Source organism: Bos indicus, chromosome 8 (assembly GCF_029378745.1).
Source record: "Bos indicus isolate NIAB-ARS_2022 breed Sahiwal x Tharparkar chromosome 8, NIAB-ARS_B.indTharparkar_mat_pri_1.0, whole genome shotgun sequence".
In the NCBI taxonomy this organism is placed as follows: Eukaryota; Metazoa; Chordata; class Mammalia; order Artiodactyla; family Bovidae; genus Bos; species Bos indicus.
In genome coordinates this window covers 79,238,072-79,261,222 of record NC_091767.1, presented here as the reverse complement: position 1 = coordinate 79,261,222, position 23,151 = coordinate 79,238,072, and the positions used below count along the sequence as shown (strand labels likewise).

The 23,151-nt window shown below is 43.1% G+C and overlaps 1 protein-coding gene across 5 annotated transcripts in view; it reads left to right on the top strand.

Annotated features, from left to right (window-relative positions):
* The window catches only part of GOLM1 (golgi membrane protein 1), a 59,870-nt gene that overhangs the window by 22,308 nt on the left and 14,411 nt on the right, over positions 1–23,151 (top strand). For all 5 annotated transcript variants that reach the window (XM_019966510.2, XM_070795068.1, XM_070795066.1 and 2 more), the window contains exons 4-6: positions 9,889–9,943; positions 13,205–13,307; positions 22,674–22,803. In XM_019966510.2, coding sequence (XP_019822069.2) covers positions 9,889–9,943; positions 13,205–13,307; positions 22,674–22,803 — 288 coding nt within the window. The remainder of the gene's footprint in view (positions 1–9,888; positions 9,944–13,204; positions 13,308–22,673; positions 22,804–23,151) is intronic.

Sequence of the window (23,151 nt, the reverse complement as noted above, 5' to 3'; positions counted from 1 at the left end):
TTGCGGGGGTGAGGGTGCTGCTGGTTTGGGGAGGGGTGAGGGGAGCAGGGCTGCTGAACATGCTGCCATATGGAGAGCCTGTAAAGTAAAGAATGCCCCACCTTCACGTGTGCATGGTGTGCCCCCATTAAATGTCGCAGGTCCATCTGGTAGGTTCCAGTTGGAAGCTGGGGCCAGGAGAAGTTACGTGAGGTGGCCAAAGATAAAGCAGATTTGTAGCATACCTGAAACCAGAATCCACGGAACCTTCCATCTCCTTCCACGTCTTTTTATTTTCTTCAAAAAAATTACCACCCTCCCCCATCTTCTTTCTGTTGCTCTCAATCTCTCTACTTATTTCTTTCTTGTTCCTCTCTTTTATCCCTTTATGCGCCTCAGAAACCTTATGATAGCTGATAAATTGTTGGAGCTATATATACTGTGATAAGACGACTCAGTTGGGGGAGTGGAATTTGAATTGTCCCTGGGTGTCCATGGGGGTTGGTTCCCACACACCCTGTGGATGCCAACCTCTGCAGTGCTCAGGCTGTACGTGTCGAGTGGCTGCATGCAGCCAGCCCTCACGTCCTGGGTTCAACCAGTTGCGGGTGTGGCACCCTCGGATACAAGGGGCCACAGGTAAGAAGTAACAAACAGGAAGTATCTATACCTCTAAAAGGTCTTGAACCTCTCTAGATTCCACTCAGAAAATGAAAGTTCCAGGATTCTCTGATTGTCCAGTAGTTAGAACTAGTAACTTTCACTGTGATGGCCTGGGTTTGATCCCTGGTCAGAGAACTGAGATGCTGCAAGCTGTGAGGCGTGGCAAAAAAAAAAAAAAAAAAAGTTAATTTCATCTCATCAACATCTAACTCATCTTTCTTTTCCACTAAAACCAGCCTTGTACTTAAAAAGTTTGAAAAAGGATTTGTTCTTAACTTTGCTTTTCAGTTTTAGTTACTGGCAGTGCCACAAGAAGGGCTGATGCTGAAGCTGAAACTCCAATACTTTGGCCACCTGATGAGAAGAACAGACTCGCTGGAAAAGACCCCGATGCTAGGAAAGATTGCAGGCAGGAGAAGGGGGCGACAGAGGATGAGATGGTTAGATAGCATCACTGACTCAATGGACATGAGTTTGAGCAAATATGGGAAATAGTGAAGAACAGGGAAGCCTGACCTGCAGCAGTCCATGGGGTCCCAAAGAGCTGGACACGACTTAGTGACTAATCTTAGTGTGTACCGTGTGTAGACTAATCATAGAAAGTTTAAACATGAAAAAGTAGAGAGAGTGATCTAATGGACCCTCAGTGTCCAGCATCAAAATTCAGTGACTATACCTCATGCGGTTTGAATCATTCTTGTTTCAATGTGTATCTCTAAAATGTGGGATCATCTTTTTCTCGTAACTACTCTAGCCAAAATTCCCAATAATTTCTTAGTATCAGATATCCAGCCGGTGTTCACATTTCTGCACGTGATACTTTAAATCACAACAATGACTTACGTCAGCTGTAGGGTGTTGGACTGGACACGTCACCTTACTGCTTGTGCCGTGGTTTCTCTGAGAACATGCATGTTCAGAGGACCAGCATTTGGCCCACAGGCACCATAATCTTGAAGCGTCTGGGCGACAGCTTGTCTGTTGTGGTGAGTGGTGCTGGTGTGAGTGTGTAATCCTATCAAGATGCCATAAATAAATAATCACTGACTGGCACTTAACTGATGCTGGTACACTCTCTTCTCCCCTGTTATTGCTCAGGGACTGTGCTATCTCCATGGACAGGTGGCTGCTGAGAACTGAGAAGTCCCAATTGAGATGCACTTTAAGCGTAAAAATGTGTTAGAGTGAAAGAAAAAAGTGAAATATCTCATTAATACTGTTTTGTTGATTACATCTTGAAATGACATTTTGGCTATATTTAGATTAAATGTTAATATTTAATTTCATCTCTTTCTTTTAAATGGGATAGATTCACATAACATAAAGCACACACCTTTTAATCATTTTAAAGTGTATAGGTCAGCGGATTTTAGTATGCGCACAGTATTGTGCAAGCATACTAATGTTGTGCAAACTCTCTAATTGCAGAATGTTTTCATCGCCCCAAGAAGGAATGTGGGCCTGTGGACTGTTACTCCTCCCCACACCCCTCCTCCTTCCAGCCCCCCAGGAACCGCTCATCTACCTTCTTCCTCTGTGGGTGTGCCTCTTCTGGGCATATAGCCTTTTAGAGTGTGTCAGTACTTCTTTCTTTCTTTTTAAAAATACCTATCTGTTTATTTACTTGGCTGTGCCGGGTCTTAGTTGTGGCATGCAGGATCTTTACGTGTGGCACGTGGGGTCTAGTTCCCTGACTAGGGAGTGAACCCAGGCCCCCTGCATTGGGAGTGCAAGTCTTAGCCACTGGCCCGCCAAGGAAGTTCCTTCGTTTCTTTTTATGAGTGAATAATATTCCACTATATGGATAGACTACTTTTATTTATTAATTCATCACTTGGACATTTGGGTTGTTGCCACTTTTTTGGCTGTTACGAACAATTCTGCTGTGACCATCTGTGGACAATTTCTGTGTAGACATGTGTTTTCAGTTCTCTTGGGTATATACCTGGGCTTCCCTGGTAGCTCAGATGGTGGTAAAGAATCTGCCTGCAATGCAGGAGACCCAGGTTCGATCCCTGAGTCAGGAAGATCCCCTGGAAAAGGTAATGGCAACCCACTACAGTATTCTTGCCTGGAGAATTCCGTGGACAGTCTACCTAGGGTCATATACGTAGGAGTAGAATTTCTGGGTTGTATAATAAGTATTTAGCTTTTTTTCCCCTTAGTTTTATTTATTTATTTTTGTTTGTGCTGGGTCTTCACTGTTGTGCAGGCTTTTCTCTAGTTGCAGCTGTGTGCTGTGCTCAGTTGTGTATGACTCTTTGTGACCCCATCGACTGAAGCCCACCAGGCTCCTCTGTCCATGGGATTCTCCAGACAAGAATACTGGAGGGGGTAGCGACTCCCTTCTTCAGGGGATCTTCCCAACCCAGAGATCATACTCGCATCTCTTGCCAAGTCTGCTGCATTGCAGGTGGGTTCGTTTCCGCTGAGCCACCAGGGAAGCCCCTGTTTACTTTGTGAGGAGCTGCCAAATTGTTTTCTGCAGCGACTTCACCGTTTTACATTCTCATCATCTGGCTGGGAGGTTTTCAGTTTCTCCACACCCTTGTCAATGCTTGTTATTTCCCTTTTGTTTGATTCTTTAAATTGGCACCATCCTGGTGTGCGTGTTTCAGGTTTTCGGAACATGGTAAGCTGTTGCAGACTTATTGCTTTGAAAGTTTACTATGGAATGTTGAGGTTATTTTCCTAGGAATCTAATGGAGAAATAGGTTGATCAATTATACTTGCTTCTGAAATAGAATGGCTATGATACATTCATTTATGAGCGATTCATTCCAAGGCCTTCTGAGCTAGTGTCTAATTGAATTTTGGTGGCACTTACTGCTTCCTTGTCTGCTGCTGAGAATTCCCAGGAAACAGGTCACACAGACCAGGAAGTCCAGCTCCTGTAAAATCACTCTTTACCAAAATGCGAAAATCATCTGGGCTGTTTAGGGTGCAATATGTAATTAATTTAAACATAGTTTTGTTTAATGCTGGTGATTTTTTTTCCTTTATTTTGAACCCCTCAAAAAACTAAAAGCGTTTTCATAGTTTCCCTGAAAATGATTCAACAAGATTTTCAGTAAATATAAAACTGCATACATAAAGTTCTCAGTGGAGTTTTATGATCCTTTTCTCATTTACTTAAATGGAGACTGTTTTTCCATGCATCAGGAAGTAGGTTGGGGGAGATAACTAAAATATATTTTCTTTGGAAGAATAAAGTCACACGGGAGACAGAAATATCTTCAGATATATCAAGTTGCAGCAATTCCTAAACCCTCAGGCAGTTGCAAACTCTAGTAAGGACTTTTATTTTGGATGGAACTTCAGCAATACGTCAACCATGAACTTCCAGATGTTCAAGCTGGTTTTAGAAAAGGCAGAGGAACCAGAAATCAAATTGCAAACATCCGCTGGATCATTGAAAAAGCAAGAGAGTTCCAGAAAAACATCTATTTCTGCTTTATTGACTATGCTAAAGCCTTTGACTGTGGATCACAATAAACCGTGGAAAATTCTGAAAGAGATAGGCATATCAGACCACCTGACCTGCCTCTTGAGAAGAACTTACATGCAGGGTACATCATGAGAAACGCTGGGCTGGAAGAAGCACAAGCTGGAATCAAGATTGCCAGGAGAAATCTCAATAACCTCAGATATGCAGATGACACCACCCTTATGGCAGAAAGTGAAGAGGAACCAAAAAGCCTCTGATGAAAGTGAAAGAGGAGATGAAAAAGTTGCAACAGACTGGTTCCAAATAGGAAAAGGAGTACGTCAAGGCTATATATTGTCACCCTGCTTATTGAACTTACATGCAGGGTACATCATGAGAAACGCTGGGCTGGAAGAAGCACAAGCTGGAATCAAGATTGCCAGGAGAAATCTCAATAACCTCAGATATGCAGATGACACCACCCTTATGGCAGAAAGTGAAGAGGAACCAAAAAGCCTCTGGATGAAAGTGAAAGAGGAGATGAAAAAGTTGGCTTAAACCTCAACATTCAAAAAATGAAGATCATGGCATCTAGTCCCATCACTTCATGGGAAATAGATGGGGAAACAGTGGAAACAGTGTCAGACTTAATTTTTGGGGGCTCCAAAATCACTGCAGATGGTGATTGCAGCCATGAAATTAAAAGATGCTTACTCCTTGGGAGAAAAGTTATGACCAACCTAGATAGCAAATTAAAAAGCAGAGACATTACTTTGCCAACAAATGTCCGTCTGGTCAAGGCTCTGGTTTTTCCAGTGGTCATGTATGGATGTGAGGGTTCGACTGTGAAGAAAGCTGAGCGCCAAAGAATTGATGCTTTTGAACTGTGGTGTTGGAGAAGACTTTTTGAGAGTCCCTTGGACTGCAAGGAGATCCAACCAGTCCATCTTAAAGGAGATCAGTCCTGGGTGTTCATTGGAAGCACTGATGCTAAAGCTGAAACTCCAGTACTTTGGCCACCTTATGCGAAGACTTGACTCATTGGAAAAGAGTCTGATGCTGGGAGGGATTGGGGGCAGAAGGAGAAAGGGACGACAGAAGATGAGATGGCTAGATGGCATCATCGACTCGATGGACATGAATTTGGGTAAACTCCGGGAGTTGGTGATGGACAGGGAGGCCTCAGTGCAGTTCAGTTCAGTTCAGTCGCTCAGTCGTGTCTGACTCTGTGCGATTCCATGAATCACAGCATGCCAGGCCTCCCTGTCCATCACCAACTCCCGGAGTTCACTCAGACTCACGTCCATCGAGTCAGTGATGCCATCCAGCCATCTCATCCTCTGTTGTCCCCTTCTCCTCCTGCCCCCAATCCCTCCCAGCATCAGAGTCTTTTCCAATGAGTCAACTATTCGCATGAGGTAGCCAAAGCACCGGAGTTTCAGCTTTAGCATCATTCCTTCCAAAGAAATCCCAGGGCTGATCTCCTTCAGAATGGACTGGTTGGATCTCCTTGCAGTCCAAGGGACTCTCAAGAGTCTTCTCCAACACCACAGTTCAAAAGCATCAATTCTTTGGCGCTCAGCCTTCTTCACAGTCCAACTCTCACATCCATACATGACCACAGGAAAAACCATAGCCTTGACTAGACGAACCTTTGTTGGCAAAGTAATGTCTCTGCTTTTGAATATGCTATCTAGGTTGGTCATAACTTTCCTTCCAAGGAGTAAGTGTCTTTTAATTTCATGGCTGCAATCACCATCTGCAGTGATTTTGGAGCCCCCCCCCAAAATAAAGTCTGACACTGTTTCCACTGTTTCCCCATCTATTTCCCATGAAGTGATGGGACCGGATGCCATGATCTTCGTTTTCTGAATGCTGAGCTTTAAGCCAACTTTTTCACTCTCCTCTTTCACTTTCATCCAGAGGCTTTTTGGTTCCTCTTCACTTTCTGCCATAAGGGTGGTGTCATCTGCATATCTGAGGTTATTGAGATTTCTCCTGGCAATCTTGATTCCAGCTGTGTTTCTTCCAGTCCAGCATTTCTCATGATGTACTCTGCATAGAAGTTAAATAAGCAGGGTGACAGTATACAGCCTTGATGTACTCCTTTTCCTATTTGGAACCAGTCTGTTGTTCCATGTCTCTTTGTGTGTGCACTCTTTGCACACAAAGAGTGCAATTTGAGCATTCTTTGGCATTGCCTTTCTTTGGGATTGGAATGAAAACTGACCTTTTCCAGTCCTGGTATGCTACAATTCATGGGGTCGCAAAGAGTCGGAGTCAGCTGAGCGACTGAACTGAACCGAAGGGTAATGAGTGGAGGAGGGACAAGTCAGATTGCCGTAATTGTTGTAGAAATGATTTGCCCAGGACGTTGGCTTTCGGAATTATCAGCATATAATTATTGAAGTGCCCCTTTTCTTTTTGTGTCCTCTTTCATCACTGATATTCAGCGGGAAGGTGGTTTGTTAACTATGCAGGGTAGAGATTTAAGGGTGCAGTTCAGCTGTGTTAAATATATTCACATTGTTGTGCAGGAAGTATCTGGAACTTTTTCACCTTGCAGCGCTGAGTCTATGCCCAGTAAACACTAGTCTGTCCAACCTACCCCACCCCTTGCCCTTGGCAGCCACCTTTCTGCTTTATGTTTTCATGATTTTGTCTGCTTTAGACACTGTGCATATAATAGAATCATATAGTGCTTGCCCTTTTTTGATTAGGTTAGCATGATGTCCTCAAGGTTCACCTACATTTTGACATGTAACATTCTTTTTAAAGGTTGTGTAGTATACTATTCCATTGTATGTATGTGCCACATTTTTGTTTTTTTCTTTAAATTTTTTTTTAATTTACGATATAGTGTTAGTTTTAGGTGTACAGTAATGTGAATCAGTTATACATACACATAGATCCCCTCTTTTTTTAAAGATTTTTTTCCACATAAGCCATTACAGAGTATTGAGTGGAGTCCCTAGGCTGTAGAGCAGGTTCTTAATATCTGTTTTATATACAGTAGTGTGTATATGTCGCCCCAGTCTCCCAGTTTATCCCTCCCAATGCTTTTGGCCACCTGATGTGAAGAGCTGACTCACTGGAAAAGACCTTGATGCTGGGAAAGATTGAAGGCAATTGGAAAAGGGGTGGCAGAGAACAAAGTGGTTGGATAGCATCACTGATGCAATCCAGTGATTGCATTAGTGAATCTCAGCAAACTGGGCAGTAGTGAAGGACTGGGAGAAGGGGAACCTGGTGTGCTGCGGTCCGCTGGGTCACAGGAGTCAGACGTGACTCAGCAACTGAAAAATAGCACCTCTGTTTTTAGATTCTACATATAAGCCATATCATATAATATTTGTCGTTCTTTGTCTGATTTACTTCACTCAAAATCAATCTCTAGGTCCATCCAGGTTGCTGCAAATGGCATTACTTTGTTCTCTTTTGTTGCTGAGTGATATTACATTGTGTGTATGTATCACATCTTTTTTATCCATTCCTCTGTTTATGGACATTTAGGTTGCTTCCATGTCCTGGTAAGGTAAATAGTACTACAGTGTGTAATGGAGTGCGTATTTGAATTATAGTTTTCTCCAGATACATGCCCATGAATGGGATTGCTAGGTTGTATGGTATTTCTATTTCTAGTTTTTAAAATAATTTCCATACTGTTCTCCATAGTGTCTGTACTTAGTCACGGGCTTAGCATGTCCTCAAAGGTTCGTGCATGTTGTAGCATGTGACATTCTTTCTTTTTAAAGGCTGTGTACTGTTCCATTGTTCGTATATGTTGCATTTCCTTTATCCATTCATCCATTGAGGGATCCTAGGTTGCTTCAGTTCGTGGTGCTGCTGTGAACATGGATGCAGATATCTCTTCAAGATCCTGCTTTGTGTTCTTCTGAGTATATATCTCAAAGTGGGACTGCTGGGTCTTGGGGCCATCTTTTGCCATTTTAACAGAAGATGTGCAAGCCTTTTCTGAGAGTAGCAGGAGCTATGAGCTGTGTGAATATGACTCCCCGCTGGCCCACATGGAAGGTGATGGGCCACGGTTGTGATGTTCCCTCCCTGAGAGATTAATTGTACAGATGGTATCACTGTGACTTGTTTCCTGTTGTGCCTCCTGAAATAAACACCAGAATCATTTGGCCAGATTTTGTTTCTAGGTGTGCATCCTTGTATTCATAAACACCTTCTTCTAGAAAGCCCAGTCCAGGACAAAGAAAGACTGAGGGCTGGACAGAGAGATCCATCAGGAAATGGAAGCACAGAAGGGTGCCGGGAGGGCGTCATTGTCCTCCTTTACCCAGGAATGGGGCAGAAGCCGGTCTTCAGGTAACAGCCAGCCGGTCGACAAACTTTGTTGATTATGACACAGTAAGAAACTTCATGTTGTGGCCTACTTAGCTCTGTGTACAAAAGATCACTTACCTGTGTGATGCAGACTGCTGTTTGATGTCACCTCTCCTTCAGGGTACAGCACCAGGTACAGTCACTAGATCACTGTCCTGCTGGGGTTTGGATCCCCATTTGTCACTGGGTTGCAGTCCTGCTGGGGTCAGATCCCCGTTTGGCAGGCGTGCAGTGAGGAGGAGCTTCATCTCTGGGGCAGGCCTGCCAGGCTCAGACTTGGGCTATGCCTGTTTGCTGTTGAGAAGGCCACGTGAAATCAAGTCTCTAAAGCCACCTGTGCCTCAGTTTCCTTTCCCCCACAGTGGGACTGTGTTTTGCCTCCTCACACAGCTGTGTGAGGGTCACAGGGCTGAGGTGTGGAGTGCCCTGGGGCCACCTGGCACCTGGTGGTGACTCTGTGCCTGTGTACAGGCTGCTGGTTACACTGAGCCCCGCGATCACATGCTTACTTTTTTGTGTTCTTCTTTGTTTTCCTGAGGCCTCCGTTGCTTTGTCCTCTGTTATGGGCATTCCCAACATGTAGCTAGCTGGGGGTGACCCCCTCTATCCCCTGAGCTTGCAGTCTGGATGGAAGGAGGAATGTTGGAAGTTAGAAAGGATCAGGAGGCTTCACAGGTGGTGGCAGTGGTTCAGTTGCTCAGTCGTGTCTGATTCTTTGCAGTCTCATGGACTGTAGCACGCCAGGCCTCCCTGTCCTTCACTATCTCCCGGAGTCGGCTCAATTCATGTCCATTGAGTTGGTGATGCTATCCGACTATCTCATCCTCTGCTGCCTTCTTCTCCTTTTGCCTTCAGTCTTTCCCAGCATCAGAGTCTTTTCCAGTGAGTCAGCTCTTCATATCAGGTGGCCAAAGTATTGGAGCTTCAGGCATCAGTCCTTCTGATGAGTATTTCAGGGTTGATTTCCTTTAGGATTGACTGGTTTCATCTCCTTGCAGTCCAGGGACTGTCAAGAGTCTTCTCCAACACCACAGTTCAAAAGCATCAGTTCCTTGCCACTTAGCCTCCTTTATGGTGCAACTCTCACATCCATACATGACTACTGGAAAAACCATAGCTTTGACTGTCAGGCAGGTGGAGCGGTTGCCGAACACCCACCCCTAGCCAGTTTTAACTTCTGGTTGAGACGGACTGTACCTGGGTTCCCCCAGAGAGAGACCGCAGTTACTGTGGGGTTGCTGTTTCTGCAGGCATGGAGTGGAGACAGCCAGAGGAGCCGCCCGCCCTTGCCTGGGCTGCAGGCTGGTGGTGGGACACCGATACTACTCCTCCCCAGGCATCCAAGTTCATACCGGGGGGCTGGGGCAGGGGCTACTCCCCAGCCTTTCTCCCACAGTCACGTCCCGTCAGGGCTTTTCTAAGTTGTCGGGTTGTCAGTGTTTCATTTTACATGTTTATCTTCTTTGCAGGCCGTTTTAGTGAATAATATCACCACAGGCGAGAGGCTCATCAGAACCTTGCAAGGTAAGTTCCACTCCCCACTTTACACCAGATGTCAGGTTTGTTGGGAAAAACCCAACTTTGCTCCATCCTATTCTGGGGTCTCTTATCAAAATATGATGATGGGTAGAAAGTGAAAGTGTTAGTTGCTTAATCATGTGCAACTCTTCACAACGCCATGGACTGTAGCCCGCCAGGCTCCTGTGTCCGTGGGATTCTACAGGCAAGAATACTGGAATGGGTAGCCATTCCCTTCTCTAGGGGATTTAGCTGACCTAGGGATCGAACCCAGGTCTCCTCCATTGCAGGCACGTTCTTTACTGACTGAGCCACCAGGGAAGCCCTAATGATGGGTAGTGTTGGAGTAATTGAGTAATCTTTATTCTTTTTGCCAACTGTATGTCTTTATCTTTTTACAGTGTTATTGAATACATTGCAAGCTGTTATGAGGAGATTTCAGATTCTTATTTTGTGATACATTAAGAAATATATAAATGATACGTGTGTCGTCTGTTTTATATATATACATATTATGTATATATGATATACGTATGCTCTCTTTTCATTGGGTTTCCTGAATTCAGATTTTCTTCATGAAATTTATATAAAAGTGATTCAGCCCAATTTAATTGCGTATCTTTGCTGCTCTCACTCAGTTTGGCAGCCAGAGTTTGTTTTTCTTTGGGCCCTTCCGCAGCAGTGGAGAAGGTGGAGATGGGGTGAGCCCCTCTGTGTGGTGTGACCAGAGGGGCCAGAGGGGCCACTGCAGCCTTACTACCTGGTGAAGGGAGCACTGGGGCCTGTGATCCTTGACCTGACCCTGGTCTCGCCTGTGCCCCTAGTTAGGAACTCAGCGCCTTCAGCCTCAGTTTCCACCTCTAAGATGGGAAGGTCAGTCTAGAACTGGGCTCCAGAATAGTAGCCCTGAGACCCACTATGTGGGACTCGTTTGGGCAGTAAACATTTGTGATGTGGCTCATGGGACAGAAGAACTGGAGTTTTAATTTTTGTTTACTTTTCTGCAATTTAAAATTAAAACTGATACTTGTCTCAGTTATTGGGAAGCTTAAGTATCTTTGGGACAACTCGCTTATACCAGTATTATTTTAATTGTATATATTATGAAATCTAAATTCAGATCAAGAAGTCCCAATTCCTCTTTAACATCTGAATTGAGATGTGCTACAACTGTAAAATACACACCAGGTTTCAAAGACTTAGTATTAAAAAAAAAGTATAAAATATCTCATTCTTTTTTTTTTTTTTTACATTAATTCTGTGTTGCCATGATCATATTTTAGATCTGTTGGGTTAAGTGAAATATATTATTAAAATTAATTTCACCTGGTTTTATTTACTTTTAAAAAATGTGGTTCTAGGGAATTTTAAATGATCTGTGTGGCTTATATTAATTATAGTCCTTTTCAGCAGTGCTGGTCTAGAACTCTAATTCCAAACCAGCTTCTAAGAATATTAATAGGGGAAACGCAGAGTTACACTAAGTTAAATGGGTCAGTTGACTGCCGGGGTTTCTCAGAGCTGATGACCTGCTGGTCTGTCCTCAGGGATGGCATACAGCCTGCAGCCTTTCTTATACTTAGTATTTTAAACAGCCTTAATCAGGTGTGATTTACATGTAGTAAGCTACACATATTCAATTATTTTGGCTGCACTGGGTCTTTGTCACAGCATGCAGGCTTTCTCCAGTTGTGGCACATGGACTTGGTTGCCCCGTGGCATGTGGTATCTTAGCTCCTCAACTAGAGATCGAACCTGCGTCCCCTGCACTGGAAGGTGGATTCTTAACCCCTGGACCACCAGGGAAGGCCCCCGCACGTATTTAAAGTCGGTCCCACTAGTTTTGACACGAGTGGCTCTTCAGGAAACCACCGCAGTATCAACACAGTGAACACGTCTATCACCCCAAGAAGCTTCTTTGTGCCCCTTGATAGTCCTCCCCAGGCCCTGTCTGATCTGCTTTCTGTCCCTCTAGTCTGTAGTTTTCATGATTTTGTGTATATGGAATCAGATGGCATATACCCTTTTTTGTGAACCTTCTTTCACTCAGCATAATTATCTTGAAATTCATCCGTGCTACTGGGGCTGCAGTAAATAGTCTGTTCCTTTTTTATTGCTGAGTAGTATTCCACCATCCTGGGTTTGGTTTGTTACGAAATTTATGTTTTTTAGGTTAGGTTTATTGAAGTATAATTTATACACAATGAAGTTCTCCCTTTGTAGTGTACCTTTCAGTGTATTTTGACATAAAGTCAAGACATAGCTCATGTCCCACTCCAGGAATTCCTCCCCCGCTGCCCTCACTTCAGCCTCAGGCACCCAGTGAAACATTCTCTACTCCCGTAGTTTTGTCTTTTCAAGCATGTCATATAAATAAATGCTTTCGAGATGGATCCATGTTGCAGTGTGTATCAGCAGTTCAGAGTGTCTTTCACTTTTTAAAAATTTTAAACTGCTCCCCCCAGCACACCCGTCTCCCCTCTCCCCCCTGCCCCAAGAGCCTCGTGGGTCTAGAACTGTGATGACAGACCTTGGGGAAGCCCAGGTCTGTCCGGGGCTGTGTCCCAGGCCCTCGTCGCTGCCCTCAGCCAATTCCGGTGTCACCTTTGTGGCACTTCTTCCTTCTGCCCCAAACTTGGTTGTTGGTCAGTGAGCTGCTGCTTTTTTTTGCAGAGCTTTTACGAGCCAGGGCTGCAGCCATGGGGCAGATGGATTTCCTCAAAGAAAGCTGTTGTTTCCCAAACAGGAGGGTCGGTGACTGAGTGCACAGGAGGCCTCAGAGAATAATTGGGCTGTGAGCAAATAACAGGAGAAGAATACTGGCAGGTAGCCTGGGGGCTGAGGATGGGGTATGGAGGGATTACGTAGGCGAGGCTGCTTCTCTGACCAGGTGTTGAAATCGATTTTTCGTACTGAAGGATATGGAGCTGCTGAGAGCAGCATTGTGAGCAGTTCAGGGTATGTGATGTCTAGGAGGGAAACAGGCGATAGGACCTCCTGATGCGTTGTAAGGGTTGGAGGTCAAAAGGACATTTAGGAGAAAGGTGTGGGAAAGAATCCAGGTGCTGGTTCCTATAGGATCACACACCTTCTGGGCTGCTTCCCGGATCAGGGTGGGGAGGTTCCTGGGGTGGGGCCCTGGCCTCATCGCTTCCTCTTTCCCCCCTTGTTCTCTTGGTGCCCCCATGGTGGGTGTTGGTGTGTCTGCTGTGCTCAGGATGGCCGTGCCGGTGACCCCAGTCATTTCGTGTCCTCCTCTTGGTTTAGACCAGTTAAAGGCCCTGCAGAAGAGTTATGGCAGGCTGCAACAGGATGTCCTCCAGTTTCAGAAGAACCAGACCAACCTGGAGAGGAAGTTCTCCTACGACCTGTAAGTTTGTCCGCATCACGTGTGCGCCGCTCAGGGGCTGTTAGCCATCATGCAAGAGGGCAATTCTCCTTAGCAGGAAATGACCAACTCCATCTACCGAAAAATACATAACTGAGAACTCTGTAAAGTGCAGGTGTACTAGTTAAATCAGTAATCGAAAGCCTTTAAAAATGTGTTCCAAAAGTGCTCAGATGTGACCTAAGTCAAAGTCATAGACTTTAAGGAGTTTGGTATAATATTCATGTAATTTATCACTCGGCATTGGTACTGTGGACATTTTGTTTTCTTGAGGATTTTAAGTGTCTTTCCAAATTTTTGCAGGGAGAATGGAGTTTTTTTTTTTAACTTTATAGAGTTAGGATTGACAAATAATCATTGTGTGTGTTTAAGACATAAAAGCATGATATTTTGATATACCTATACATTGTGAAACGACGCCCATGTCCGTCCATAATCCCGTCTTTACCTTTATGTGTATGGTGAGAACACTTAAGATCTAGCAGATTGCAAGTATAAAATGCATTATTGTCAACTGTAGTCACCATGCCGTAGATTAGATCTCCAGCATATAGTTAGGACAGTCTGTTTTAAGCTAATGACTTTAGTAGCATACAAAAACTCTATACTTATACATATCAGAGTACTTTTGTGGTCAAAAGAATAAACATTTAAAAAGTTTGGCTAAACCCCTTAGTAAGATAGTAAAAACCAATTTAGAGGGTAGAGAATAAAGCTGTAGTCTGTTTATTTTTCTCTCCCTTTTCCTTCATAGAAAGAGTATACCCCAGACACAGGAAATTTGGGATTCAGAGACAACCAGCTGCCCATGACCCCAGCCCTCTTTTTTCTTTGATGTATTGTTATTGTTCAGTTCGATAAGTTGTGTCTGATTCTTCGTGACCTCATAGACTGTAGCATTCTAGGCTCCTCTGTCCTCTGCTGTCTCCCAGAGTTTGCTCCAATTCATGTCCATTGAGTTAGTGATACTATCCAACCATCTCATCCTCTGCCGCTCTCTTCTCCTTTTGCCTTTAATCTTTCCCAGCATCAGGGTCTTTTCTAATGAGTCAGCTCTTCGCATTAGGTGGCCAAAGTATTGGAGCTTCAGCTTCAGCAACAGAACTTCCAATGCATATTCAGGGTTGATTTCCTTTAGGATTGGCAGGTTTGCTCTCCTTGCAGTCCAGGGAGCTCTCAAGAGTCTTCTCCAGCACCACAGTTTGAAAGTGTCAGTTCTTCGGTGCTCAGTGTTCTTCAGTGGTCTGACTCTTACATCCGTGCATGACCACTGCAAAAACCATAGCTTTGACTATACAGAACTTTGTCGGCAAAGTGATGTTTATCTTTTTAATACACTGTCTAGGTTTGCCGTAGCTTTCCTTCTGAGGAGCAAGCGTCTTTTTATTTCATGGCTACAGTCACCGTCCTCAGTGATTCTGGAAGCCCAGCACTGCTTCTGTGTTTTCCCCTTCTGTTTGCCATGAAGTCCTGGGACCGGATGCCATGATCTTGTGCAAGGCTCTTTGTACTTGCTTTTGGAAGGGCTGAGATCAAGTGAAAACAGTATTTCCCTTTTGTAGATTTACACGTTTGGAAATGGCTGTGCACCTGCTCATTGCCAATCCTGAGCTTCTGGGAAGTTGTTTGATCACAGTGACTTGCACATATTTTGTTCTTTGCTGACACAGACATCTTTTTGTTTGCTCCATTTAGGCTACTGTACACTTGTCCACCTCCTGTGGCTTGTGTGTTCATGAGAATTTTATTTGCATGAATGTTTCACCAGGTCTTTCCTTGATCTCTATATTGCTGTCCAAGGTCAGATGCTCTGTCTTCCCTTTTTTCCTGCAGTTCTGATGCCCTTCTGTGTGTGGTACTCTGAGACCCAGCAAGTCCTTTGAACTAAAGGTTTGTTGCAAGAGTGAGAGGCTGAGTACAGTTACACTTGGCTCTGAAATACCTGCAGCTCCAAAGAGGCAGCCAGGGGATAGAGAGAGCCCTGCTCAGTCTGGTTTCTGGGTTCAGCCTTACCTCTTTCTGTCTCTGTGACCCTGGTCAGTGTTGGTCTGATCACTCCTAACTTCCTTATTTGTATGTGTGTATGTGTATATGTATTTATTTAATTGCTATTTCTTTTTGGGGGAAATATTTATTTTTTCAAGTCTGTTGAGGTCTTTTGTTCTTTTTTATTAATTCTAAATAATTTCCAGCCGTTCTGTCTTACAGTGCTTTTTGACCCCTTTCTCCCTTGCTTCTCTGTCCGAAACTCCAAACAAATGTATAACAAAACTACTCCTGGAATCCTCACGTTCTTATCTTTCTCTTTGGTATTTTCTGTATTTTTATATTGGGAATAATTTTAAATTTAAAAAATTAACAATTTTTATAATTGTAGAACTGGATTATAACCCAGTACTGTTTCCATTTATAGTTATTACAAAATAATGGCAAGATTCCCTGTGTTGTACAGTATATACCTATCTATACCCAGTAGTTTGTACCTCTCTCTCCCCACTATATTTCTCCTATATTTCCCCTCTGCCTTTCCCTCTCCCCACTGGTAACTAGTTTATATCTTTGAGTCTTCTTTTTTATTTTATATTCAGTAGCCTGTTGTATTTTTTAAATTCAACATAGAAGTGGTATCATACAGTATTTGTCTTTCTCTGACTTATTTCAATTAGCATAATGCCCTCCAAGTCCATCCATATGCTGAAGATGATAAAATTTCACTTTTTTTATTACTGAGTAGTATTCCTATGTGTGCACACACACATACATGTATCACACTTTTGATCTATTCATCTATTTATGGACACTTAGGTTGCTTCCATCAGAGAAGGCAATGGCGCAACCCACTCCAGTTTGATCTCTGGTTCCTCTGCCTTTTTTAAAACCAGCTTGAACAACTGGAAGTTCACAGTTCACGTATTGCCTGCCTTTTGAGAATTTTGAGCATTACTAGCGTGTGAGATCAGAGAAGGCAATGGCACCCCACTCCAGTACTCTTGCCTGGAAAATCCCATGGACAGAGGAGCCTGGTGGGCTGCAGTCCATGGGGTCGCTAGGAGTCGGACACGACTGAGCGATTTCACTTTCACTTTTCACTTTCATGCATTGGAGAAGGAAATGGCAACCCACTCCAGTGTTCTTGCCTGGAGAATCCCAGGGACAGGGGAGCCTGGTGGGCTGCCGTCTCTGGGGTTGCACAGAGTCGGACACGACTGAAGTGACTTAGCAGCGGCAGCAGGGTGCTTCCATATCTTGGCAATTGTAAATAATGCTGCTGTGAGCATTGGGGTGCATGTGTCTTTTTGAATTAATGGTTTTGTTTTTTTCTGTAAAATTGGTCATATGGTAGTTCTCTTTTTAGTTTTTTGAGAAACCACAATACTATTTTCTGTAGTGGTTGTATCAATTTATATTCTCACCAATAGGGTACGAGTGTTAGTCACTCAGTCATATCTGACTCTTTGTGACCCCATGGACTGTAGCCCACCAGGCTCTTTGACCATGGGATTCTCCAGGCAAGAATACTGGACTGGGTTGCCATTTCCTTCTCCAGTAGGGCACAAGGGTTCCCTTTTCTCCACACCCTCACCTACATTGGTTATTTCTGGCCTTCTTATTTGTACAAGTGGGTAATTCAATTACTTCATAGCTCTGACACTTGAAATATTCGTAAAATAAGTTCCAGGCAGGAAGCTGAAGCGATGTCTTGAAATATCTAATTGTGAGTTCAGGCTGAATTAGATTGTATGTCCCAATAATAACTTTCTGACACCAGTCGGATGTTCTCCAATTCAGTTTTTAATTTTAATTTTTTATTTTATTTTTTTTTTAGTTTTTAATTTTTAAAAATAAATTTAAAATTTTTGAACAGCTTTAGATTTACAGTCTTATTGTCGAGACAGTACAACCTGTACAACCCACACCAGATTCCTGTTGTTCACATTTTGCATTAGTATGAAGTATCAGCAAATTTGGAAAACTCAGCAGCGGCCACAGGAATGGAAAAGGTCAGTTTTTATTCCAATCCCAAAGAAAGGCAATGCCAAAGAATGCTCAAACTATTGCACAATTGCACTCATCTCACACGCTAGTAAAGTAATGCTCAAAATTCTCCAGGCCAGGCTTCAGCAATATGTGAACCGTGAACTTCCTGAAGTTCAAGCTGGTTTTAGAAAAGGAGGAGGAACCAGAGATCAAATTGCCAACATCCGCTGGACCATCGAAAAAGCAAGAGAGTTCCAGAAAAACATCTATTTCTGCTTTATTGACTTTGCCAAAGCCTTTGACTGTGTGGATCACAATAAACTGTGGACAATTCTGAAAGAGATGGGAATACCAGACCACCTGATCTGCCTCTTGAGAAATTTGTATGCAGCTCAGGAAGCAACAGTTAGAACTGGACATGGAACAACAGACTGGTTCCAAATAGGAGAAGGAGTACGTCAAGGCTGTATATTGTCACCCTGTTTATTTAACTTCTATGCAGAGTACATCATGAGAAACGCTGGGCTGGAAGAAGCACAAGCTGGAATCAAGATTGTTGGGAGAAATCTCAATAACCTCAGATATGCAGATGACACCACCCTTACAGCAGAAAGTGAAGAGGAACTAAAAAGCCTCTTGATGAAAGTGAAAGAGGAGAGTGAAAAAGTTGGCTTAAAGCTCAGCATTCAGAAAACGAAGATCATGGCATCCGGTCCCATCACTTCATGGGAAATAGATGGGGAAACAGTGGAAACAGTGTCAGACTTTATTTTTCTGGGCTCCAAAATCACTGCAGATGGTGACTGCAGCCATGAAATTAAAAGATGCTTACTCCTTGGAAGGAAAGTTATGACCAACCTAGATAGCATATTAAAAAGCAGAGACATTACTTTGCCAACAAAGGTCTGTCTAGTCAAGGCTATGGTTTTTCCTGTGGTCATGTATGGATGTGAGAGTTGGACTGTGAAGAAGGCTGAGCGCCAAAGAATTGATGCTTTTGAACTGTTAGAGAAGACTCTTGAGAATCCCTTGGACTGCAAGGAGATGCAACCAGTCCATTCTGAAGGAGATCAGCCCTGGGATTTCTTTGGAAGGAATGATGCTAAAGCTGAAACTCCAGTACTTTGGCCACCTCATGTGAAGAGTTGACTCATTGGAAAAGACTCTGATGCTGGGAGGGACTGGGGGCAGGAGGAGAAGGGGACGACAGAGGATGAGATGGCTGGATGGCATCACTGACTCGATGGACGTGAGTCTGAGTGAACTCCGGGAGTTGATGATGGACAGGGAGGCCTGGCATGCTGCGATTTGTGGGGTCGCAAAGAGTCGGACACGACTGAGTGACTAATCTGATCTGATCTGACCTGTCACGATTGATTACCCAATATATATGCCTTATTTTTATCTTGAAGTTCATCTCTATTCAATGTTTCTTCAGTTTTTCCCTAGTTTTGTCCTTTTCCTGTTCCAGGTGTACATTACATTGATCTGTTATGTTTCTCTAGGCTTCTCTTGGCTGTGATAGTTTCTCAGGCTTTACTTTTTTTTAACTTTCAAGAATTTATTTGTTTAATTAGGTGTAACCTAACTGTACAAGTGGCATTATTAAATTAGCAAAGTCTGCAAGTCTTATACAACTTAACAAGTTGCATAGTTGTTTTAATCCAAGCTTATATAATTACTTCCTGGATTTACATAATACAAAAGGAGTCTAACATGTCAGCATGAAAACTGAGATTCACGAATAATAAAGCACACAGATCATGACATGGCTCATTTATAGGTTTTTTTCTTATATGCCAGGCAGAGAGTGTGGTAATTATGCTGTATTTATCATGTTTTTTTTCAGGCTTTACTTTTTAATGATCTTGATAGTTTTGAGGAGTGCTGTCCAGGCATTTTGTAGAATGTCCTTCAGTTGGGATGTATCTCATGTTTTTTCTCGTGGTGAAACAAGGGCAACCCATTTTTGAGGGGAAGGCCACAGAGGTGAAATGCCATTCTCATGGCTTCACATCAAGGGTATATGCATCAGTATGACTTACCACTGTTGAGCATCTGATTGAGGTAATGTTTATCAGGTTTTTTTCATTGTAAACTTACTCTGTTTTTTCTCCTTTTATGCTGTAATCTTTGGAAGAAATTCACTATGCTTAAAGATAGGGAAATTATGCTCCACTTCCCTAAGGGTGGAGTGTCTGCATGAAGTTGTCTGGAATTTTCCTGCACAGGAGATGTGACTCTTCTTGTTTGTCTAATGATTGATATCAGTATGGATTAGTGGATGTTTATTTTATACTTTTAGGTTATAATCCAATACTAATTTATTTATTTTTCTTAAAATTTTCCAGCTTTGGCCACTGGCAACTTTTTCAGTTAGTTCCTTTATCCAGTTGACATACTTGTGATATTGTGGGTTTGTCTTCCCACCCCCCTTTTAAATTACTTTTTTATAATCTGGCACAAAAGATGCTTCAGACTTATTTTCATATATTTCTTGGCCCAGTCCTGGAATCATCCAGTCAGCCATTTCTCCAAGGAGTCCTTGTTCTCTTTATTGGAGAAAGGTGTTTTAGAAACCAGGTCTGGGCACTACGTGTGCTTTTTGCTACTAGGATCTCATTGCTACTAGGTCCTCTCAGATGATGGAGCAAAGAGACATGTATGTGTGTATACTAACTGTGTTATATATTGGTAAATATTTCTGTATGTGTCTATCTGTATTTAAATTAAACATAAATTTGTACTGCTGTCTTCAACTCTAATCCATGTAAATTAACATAATGGTATGTAAATTAACATAATGGTATGTAATTGGTTGTGTTCTTAACCTGGGACACTCTTCAATTATTTTATCAATGTTTTGTAACTCAAAACATTTTGAAGCTCTCAGTGGCAAAGACTGGTCAGTGCTTATCCACCCACTTATCTTTTTACCAGAAAAATACTACATTTCTAGTCCCTGCTTGCAGTTAGGTACGGCCAGGTGACTAAATTCTGGCCAGTGGGGAAAGGAAATTGCGGGGTGGGACTTACAGGAGAACTTCTGAATATGAGGATAGTTCAGTGCACATCCCTTTTCTTTGCCTTTTCTCCTCCTTGCTTCCTGTTGCCTGGGCTTCACACAAGATGGCTGGACTACTTGTAGCCATCCTGGGTCATGAGGTAATCATGGCGGGTAGAAACCAATGCTAGGATTTTAAAACTGAAAGAGAAACCTGAATTTGTGATAACTCCAAGCTGCCATACTAACTCTGATCTACTTTTATGTGAGGAAAATATAAACTGCTATCTTTTGGCCTTTTTGTTTCACCTAGCCAAACCTGAAGCTAACTTACATACTTTTTGAAGGTGCCTGTCTCTTAAATATTATTTTTTAACCTAGATCATTTTCATCAATGCTTATCTGTTACCCCTCCAAAAAAGACTTCTTAGGAGAGGCTATTTAGAATTGAGTCCTAGGAGCTGAGAAGGAAGATGAGATAATTTAGGAGAGAAAGAACCTGGCGAGCTCAGAGTGACCTGGGCAGGGCAGATAGTATCATATAGTCATGGAGGGTAGCAAGTTAAGAGTAGTGTCTTGAGGACCAGTGTGAAGGTGACTAGTTATGTGAACCTGCTGAGAAAACCTTTTACACAGGTTCTGATGATGTGAATGTTAGGTCCTTTGTAATTGTCATGTAGGTCCATGAAGCTTTGTCCTTTTTCTTCCCTAAGTCTGTTTCCTCTCTGTGTTTAGATTAGGTGATGTCTATTGTTGTATCTTCCAGTTCATTGGTTCTTTACCTACTCTGAGTTTTAAAATTTTAATTATTGCATTAAGTTTCCATTTGGTTCTTCTTTATATCTTCTCTTCTTTGCTGAAACTTTCTATTTCTTTGATGAAACTATTAAATTTTTCATTTGTTCCAAGCATGTTTTAATTACTCATTGAAACATATCTAATGAAGTGACTGCTTTAAAATCTTTGTCAGATCATTTCAACTTCTCTGTTATGTTGGTTTGATATCTGTTGGTTGTCTCTCTTCGTTCAATTTAAGATCTTCCTGGTTCTTGATACGATGAATGATCTTTGACACCTCTGAGCAGTTGGTGGTGAAAGCCTGGCTCTTCACTGACATGCCACCACTGCCTGGGGAGAGGGAGGGGAACCTTGTTAGTGTCAGAGTGGGGTGGAAATGCAGACTTGCCATGTACTCTCCAGGTACACCACTGTGTTGTTCTAGATCCTGAGGTCCCTAACCAGTCTGCCTTCATCACTCCATCTTTCAGAGTCTACTTCTGTTTGTTGAAAACATAATGTCCAGAGTTCTAGCTGTGCTTAGTGGAGGAATAGTGAAAAATACATCTATTCTGTCTTCCCCAAATCCAATTCAGTTTTGACACCACCAAGAGTTAGCACAAACCCCACGTTAGGGGGCTCAGTCCCGCAAGACTACCCCTCCTTTGGATGCTAGCCGTAAGTTCTTGGTGGCCCCAGGCCACATGTACTTTTTGCCTGGCTAACTGCAGATTCAGGGCTTCCCACAACCCCCTCAGGATCAATAATTCTCTAGAACTCAGGAAAGCTCTGTGTTTACAATTGCAGTTTTATTATAAAGGATACAACTTAGCAAGTGCTGATTGGTAGGGGCTCATGAGGCAAGGCCTAGGGTGGAAGCAGGGGTTAGGCAGGAGCTTCTGTTAGAGTTGGGTTGCCTCCTTACTGGTTCACAGAGATGTTCACCAAATGGGAAGCTCGCCGAGCCTTATGATCTAGGGTGCTTATCTGAGGTTTCATTACATGGGCGTGACTCATTGAATGGCCATATGATTGAACTAAATCTCCAGTCTCTCCCTCCTTCCTAGAAAATGGGGCTGTAAGCTCCAACCTTCTCGTTATGCAGTTGGCTCCCGTGGCCACCAGCCCCCATCCTGAAGCTGTGTAGGCTCCTCTCAGTAAGTCAGCTCCTTAGCATAAACTCAGGTATGGTGTGCAGGGGCTCATTATGTATAGCAGAAGACACTGTTACTCAGGAAATTCCAAAGGTTGTAGGAGCTCTGCTGATAGCTGGGGACAAAGATCACATTTTTTTTTTTATTATGCCACAGATTATATTAAAAAAATTTTTTTAACCAGTTAAGTTCATTTATTTTAGAACAATATGACATATTTTTTGGAAGTTTCAGTTGACTCCAGTTTTCATGTCATTTAATAAGTGAAACATACTGTTGCCCTGCCTTAGTGACTTTTTCAGATGAAGTACAGGAAGCAAGAAAGAGATGAGCTGTGTCTGTCTGGGAATTGGATTTTACCGTCACAGCAGGGCCAAACTTAAATAGTGTCTCTGAACAGCTGTCCTTTTCTTTTGCTTTCTTCCACCTTCACAGGAACCAGTGCATCAGTCAGATGAAAGAGGTGAAGGAGCAGTGTGAAGAGAGAATAGAAGAAGTCACCAGGAAGGGAAATGAGGCCATGCCTTCACACGATCTAAACGAACAGAAGGACCAAAGCCAGCAGGTAATCCTGGGCTTTTTCTGCCAGGAATCTCCCAAAGGTCTTCCTGCCCTCTCTTCAGGCATCCTGTTCCTTTATCTGCTGTCTGGTTTGCTCTGGTTCCCTGAGACACAACAGTCTGGTCCCAGGGTGTAGGGTCTCGGACTGAGTATGGTGGCCTCTGAACCCAGCCTCTGTGCCCCAGGCTGTATGGAGATTGCTTCATTTAAAGCTTACAGCCTCCCTGGAAGGGAGTTGTTTTTGTTTTCCTGTTTTGAGGGTGCTGAGGCCCATGGAGGTGGTCAAATACTGTCCCAAGGTCAGTGCACCTGGTCAGTGATGGAGCTGATCCGAACCATGCTGTCAGGCTGC